This window comes from Gracilinanus agilis, unplaced genomic scaffold, assembly GCF_016433145.1.
Source record: "Gracilinanus agilis isolate LMUSP501 unplaced genomic scaffold, AgileGrace unplaced_scaffold52658, whole genome shotgun sequence".
In the NCBI taxonomy this organism is placed as follows: Eukaryota; Metazoa; Chordata; class Mammalia; order Didelphimorphia; family Didelphidae; genus Gracilinanus; species Gracilinanus agilis.
The window spans coordinates 1-5,882 of NW_025387641.1; the positions used below are offsets into that span (position 1 = coordinate 1).

The 5,882-nt window shown below is 61.0% G+C and overlaps 1 protein-coding gene across 1 annotated transcript; it reads left to right on the forward strand.

Moving 5' to 3' along the window:
• Nucleotides 1-1,885: 1,885 nt before the first annotated feature.
• LOC123255816 (serine/threonine-protein kinase BRSK1) lies at nt 1,886-4,249 on the forward strand (the record flags this gene model as incomplete). The annotated part of the gene is made up of 6 exons (XM_044684546.1): nt 1,886-1,980; nt 2,069-2,154; nt 3,629-3,769; nt 3,873-3,989; nt 4,064-4,097; nt 4,181-4,249. Coding segments are annotated over 6 exons (542 nt in total), but the record flags the coding sequence as incomplete, so codon positions are not given.
• Between the last annotated feature and the right edge of the window lie 1,633 nt (nt 4,250-5,882).

A 5,882-nucleotide genomic window follows, 5' to 3' on the forward strand; every position in this document is an offset into this window, starting at 1 on the left:
TCCCCAGGCTGGGTGGGGACTTGGGTACCAAACACCTGGCGCGGGGAGGGTCACTGCCGCAGGCAGCTGCTGGCCCGAGAAGGTTCTGGGCCAGCGGGGGAGGGGGCCTGGGGCTGCCCGGCCCCTTGCCGCGCCCCCCTCCCCCCCCTCGGGTCTGCACCTGCTATGACCTAAGGGAGGAAGGCCCGAGGCAGAGAGGAGGAGGAGGGGAGGGGGGAGGGGGGGCAGAGACTGAGCCCCCCTCCCAGGTAGACCAGCAGCCCGAGCTGGCCAGGGAGCAAACGTGGAGGGAGCAGGGGAGAAGAGGGGGCCAGAGAAGGAGGCAGGCCAGGGCAGGGCAGGAGAGGAAGGGGCAGGCTGCCTCCTGGCTCTCCACAGTGATGCTGGGGGGCAGGGAGGCAGGGCTGCCCGGCTTGCCAGGCCTTCCCACTGGTACTTCCCAAAGAACCCCTTCCTGGGGGTCAGCCCTGACATTCGGTTATGGCACCTCTGCTTGAGTGTGAGTGTGTTCTGGGGCACAAGGACCATGCCAGGCTGATGAGATGGCTCAAAGGGGACGGGGCAACCTTGAGCCTTCCCCAAGGAGGGAGCGATGGCCCCTTGGCCCCCTCCCACCGGCCTTGTCCTCCGTTCTGGGAGCCCCATTTCCGAAGGCCAGAGATAAGCTGGAGGGCATCCAGAGGAGGGCGGGCAGCGTGGTGAAGGCCACAGGAGGGTCACAGGAAGGAACTCGGAGCGTTCCGCATGGACGAGAGAAAGTCCTAGACTTGCCAGAGCCTAGAACCTACCACTGGGGGCCAGAAGGGACGGTGGTCTTCGCGCATCCGAAAAGATGCTCTCGTGCCAGGCAGCCACTGTTTATTGAGTACCTACCTTGTGCCTGGCTCTCTGCTGGCAGGGATAATCCCTGCTCTGCTCAGCTCAACTAGAATAACCAGCCTGAAGTTCAGAGCTTAGAACACTGGGCCTGGAGGCAGGAGACCCAAGTTCAAGTCCAACCTCAGACTCTTAGTTGCGTGTCTTGGCTGACTCAGTTTCTCAAGCTGTAAAAGGGGGATAATGCTAGTCCTATGTCCCATGTTTGTTGTGAGGATCAGAAAAGAGGATATTTGTAAGCCATAAAGGGCTATAGAAAAGGCCTGTTATCCTGATGGTTATTGATGTCAAGAAAAATCCCCGGGGGAAGCTGGGTAGCTCAGTGGATGGAGAGCCAGGCCTAGAGATGGGAGGTCCTGGGTTCCAATCTGGCCTCAGACACTTCCCAGCTGGGTGACCCTGGGCAAGTCACTTGACCCCCATTGCCTAGCCCTTACCACTCTTCTGTCTTGGAGCCAATACACAGTATTGACTCCAAGATGGAAGGGAAGGGTTAAAAAATATATATATATCTAATAACTGAAGCCATCTAAAAATGGAATAGGATGCCTAGCCGTGTGACCCTGGACAAGTCCCTTAACCCTAATTGCCTAGCCCGTGCCACTTCTCTGTCTTAGAATTGATATGGGTTAAATAAAAAAGAAGGGGATGCCTTGGGAGATTGTGGGTCCCCTGACCCTCCTCCCCTGGAACAAGGGCTGGACGTACATCCAGCCACTTCTCAGGGGTGGGGGTGGGGGGTGGGCAGGACTCACTGCTATGCTCTATTTCTATCTCTTCCTCCCGTCTCCCCATGGAGCCATCTCTTATAACAAAGAGAACACAAGGTAAACTGAGGCTGGCAAAGCTAAGCACCCCGAGGATCCATTTTGGAAGGAGTCAGTCCCGTGGTTCGGCCTTGGAGGCCCCTCTGGGTTCTGGGACGGGCAGGGGAGGCTGTAGGGGGCAGGACCTGGCCAGGGTGCTGAAGCGGCTTCTCTCCCCTCACTGGGCCTTGTCCTCCCCGCAGGCCTGGTCAAACTGGGTGTCCATTGCATCACTGGCCAGAAAGTGGCCATCAAGATCGTGAACCGGGAGAAACTGTCCGAATCGGTGCTGATGAAGGTGAGGGGGCCGGGGCCGGGCTGGGGCGAAGGACTCTGGGGCTGGGGAGCCCAGAGTGACCGCCAAACCCCGCGTGTGCCCCCCAAAGGTGGAACGGGAGATCGCCATCCTCAAGCTCATCGAGCATCCTCACGTCCTCAAACTCCACGACGTCTACGAGAACAAGAAATATTTGTAGGTATTTATAGATGGCCCCCGACCCTCCGCTCCCCTCCCAGCCCCGGCCCTTGTCCCCTCTCCGCTGTGGAAGGCTGGAGGAAGCTCTCCCCAAGGGGGAACTAGCAGAACCCTCTGGAGCCCACTCGATGGGGCGGCTCCTGGATGCCCGAGGCCAGGTGATCTCCAGGATGGGGCCCACAGAGGCCCCGGGCTGACCCCTGGAGGTCTGCCCTCCCTTCCCTGCTGTGGGAGGAAGGCCCAGATGTTCAGGCCCCAGAGAATGGGTCTTTGTCCTGGACCCTGCCAGTGACCCGAGGAGCAGCTGGACAGTGGGGGGAGGGGAGCCTGAGCCCCTCAGATGAAGCAGAGAAGCGCGGGATGCCAGGTGGAAAGCTCCCTAGAGACCGTGGCGCCCGCTCCCCTCCCCCCTTTTACAGCTGAGGAAACTGAGGGAAAAGGTCCTGCCTAAAAGCTGTCCTCCAGCTATCTTCTCCCAGAAGCCCCTAGTGTGGGTCTCCTCAGGTGATGCCCCAGAGGATGATGGGAATTGTAGTTCTCTATCCAATTCTTGCCCTCCTCCTCAAAACTCACCCATACCCCAATTCCTCTATTTCTCACCCCAAGGAGTGGAAAGAGAAGCAGACAGAGAAAGCGCATTTGTGCCCCACCAGAGGCTACCTGGAGGGACCTTTCTGCCCCCAGGGCTGCTGGGAGGAGGGTTGTGTGCCCAGCCTTGATGGAACATTGATGCTCGAGGGGCTAACGGGAATGAGAAGCTTTGTGCCCCAGGGGCTGATGGGAGAGGGGCACATCTGTATGCCCAGGGGCCGATGGGAGAGGGGCACAGCTGTATGCCCAGGGGCCAATGGGAGAGGGGCACAGCTGTATGCCCAGGGGCTGATGAGAATTAGAATCTTTGTGCCCCAGGGGCTGATGGGAAAGGGGCACATCTGTATGCCCAGGGGCTGATGGGAGAGGGGCACATCTGTATGCCCAGGGGCTGATGGGAGAGGGGCACATCTGTATGCCCAGAGGCTGATGGGAATTAGAATCTTTGTGCCCCAGGGGCCGATGGGAGAGGGGCACATCTGTATGCCCAGAGGCTGATGGGAGAGGGGCACATCTGTATGCCCAGGGGCTGATGAGAATTAGAATCTTTGTGCCCCAGGGGCTGATGGGAGAGGGGCACATCCGTATGCCCAGGGGCTGATGGGAATTAGAATCTTTGTGCCCCAGGGGCTGATGGGAGAGGGGCACATCCGTATGCCCAGGGGCTGATGGGGATTGGAATCTTTGTGCCCCAGGGGCTGATGGGAAAGGGGCACATCCGTATGCCCAGGGGCTGATGGGGATTGGAATCTGGACCCCCAGAAGCTCAGGAATTCCCGGTCCTCCGAGGTGGGCTGGGGGGAGGCGCGAGGCCCCTGGAGGCCCGGTGGGAGCCCCCTCGTGCCCTCCCTCCCTTCCTCCTCCTCCCTGCCCTCTCCAGGTACTTGGTCCTGGAACACGTGTCAGGGGGGGAGCTCTTCGACTACCTGGTGAAGAAGGGCCGGCTCACCCCCAAAGAGGCGCGGAAGTTCTTCCGCCAGATCGTTTCCGCCCTGGACTTCTGCCACAGCTACTCCATCTGGTGAGGGCCGGCCCCCTTCGTCCCGGGGGGCGGGGGGCGGAGAGGCCCGGGGGCTGCCCGCGGCCAGCAGCGAAGCCCTCCCAGCCGGCCGCCCTGACCTCAGCCACAGGGACCTGAAGCCCGAGAACCTGCTTCTGGATGAAGAAAACAACATCCGGATCGCAGACTTCGGCATGGCCTCCTTGCAGGTGGGAGACAGCCTCTTGGAGACGAGCTGTGGGTGAGTGTGGCCCGGGGGGGAGGAAGGGAGGCCAGGCCGAGGGCCGGTGAGAGCCTCCCCTCTCTCTCCCTCAGGTCTCCCCACTACGCGTGCCCAGAAGTGATCAAGGTGAGTGCCGGCCGGGCGAGGCGGGCTTGGGCGAGAGGCGGGAGGAGGCTCGGGAAGGGGCCAACGGCGCGTCTCCTCCTCAGGGGGAGAAGTACGACGGGCGGCGGGCCGACATGTGGAGCTGCGGCGTCATCCTCTTCGCGCTCCTCGTGGTAAGCGCCCCGCCGGCAAGAGAGGCGGGGAGGGGAGGCCGAGGCAGGCCCTGGAAGCACCCACGAGAGGTCCTGGGGCCCATGCCTAGCCGTGTGACCCTGGGCCAGTCACTTCCCCCCACTGGCTCGCCTGGCCCCTCCGCCTTAGACTACCCGGGGCTGACTCTAGGAGGCACTCGCTGCTGTCCCAGGTCCTGAGGGAGTGACACGTGTGCATGTCTGTACTCAGCTCAGGCCCTTTTCAGCCTCGTCTGCCTCTCCCTGACCCCATTTGGGGTTTTCTTGGCAAAGATGCTGGAGTGCTTTGGCATTTGGCAGAGGAGAAAATGGAGGGAAAGCTGGGTTCAGGGACTGGCCCAGGGTCACACAGCTAGGAAGTGTCTGAGGCTAGACTGGAGCTCAGGAGGAGGCGTCTTCCCGACTCGGGTCTGGCTCTCCATCCACTGAGCCACTTCGCTCCTTCTAGGGCCCTTTCATTTGGGTCTTGGGTGGCCCCGAGCCCTATAGCAGGGACAGCTGGATGGCTCCGGCCTGGGTTCAAGTCTGGCACAAGACACTTCTTAGCTGTGACCCTGGACAGCTGCCTAGGCCTTACCCTTCAGCTTGGAGCCAAAACTTAGTGTGGATTCTGAGACAAAAGGGAAGGGCAGGAGCAGGCTCAGAGGAAGAGGGAGCAGCTGAGGAGAGCCAGAAAAAGGGTGCTGAGACCCCCGCTGGCCCCCACCCGAGATTCTGGGAGCAGAGCACAGACGGGCTCGGAAGGAGAAGAGGACATGAGTGTCAGGGAGAGAGAATGGGCGGCCCGGCCTCAGCTAGAACAGAGAAGGAAAGAACCCGGCCTCCGCTGTGTGAGCCCAGCCCACCGAGAAGACGGGGAGGCCCACTGAGGGCATATTGAAGCCCGGGGCCTCTGGGGAAAGTAACCAAGTGGAAATGGCCAGCGAGGAGTCTTGGGCTGCCAGAGGTGGAGGCACAGACTCAAATGGAGGAGGAGGATGGTCTTGGGGTGCCAGAGATGGAGGCACAGACTCTAAAGGAGGAGGAGGAAGAGGAAGGCCTGGGGGTGCCAGAGATGGAGGCACAGACCATAGAGGAGGAGGAGGATGGTCTTGGGGTGCCCAGAGCTGGGAACACAGACCATAGAGGAGGAGGAGGAGGAGGAGGATGGTCTGGGGGTGCCCAGAGCTGGAGGCACAGAATCTAAAGGTGGAGGAGGAGGAAGGCCTGGGGTGCCAGAGCTGGAAGCACAGACCATAGAGGAGGAGGAGGATGGTCTTGTGGTGCCAGAGCTGGAGGCACAGACACAAAAGGAGGAGGAGGAAGGCATGAGGGTGCCAGAGATGGAGGCACAGACCCTAAAGGTGGAGGAGGAAGAGGATGGTCTTGGGGTGCCCAGAGCTGGGGGCACAGACCATAGAGGAGGATGGTCTNATGGTCTTGGGGTGCCCAGAGCTGGGGGCACAGACCATAGAGGAGGAGGAGGAGGAGGAAAGCCTGGGGGTGCCAGAGGTGGAGGCACAGACCCTAAAGGTGGAGGAGGAGGAGGATGGTCTTGGGATGCCCAGAGCTGGAGGCACAGACACAAAAGGAGGAGGAAGGCCTGGGGTGCCCAGAGCTAGAGGCACAGAATCTA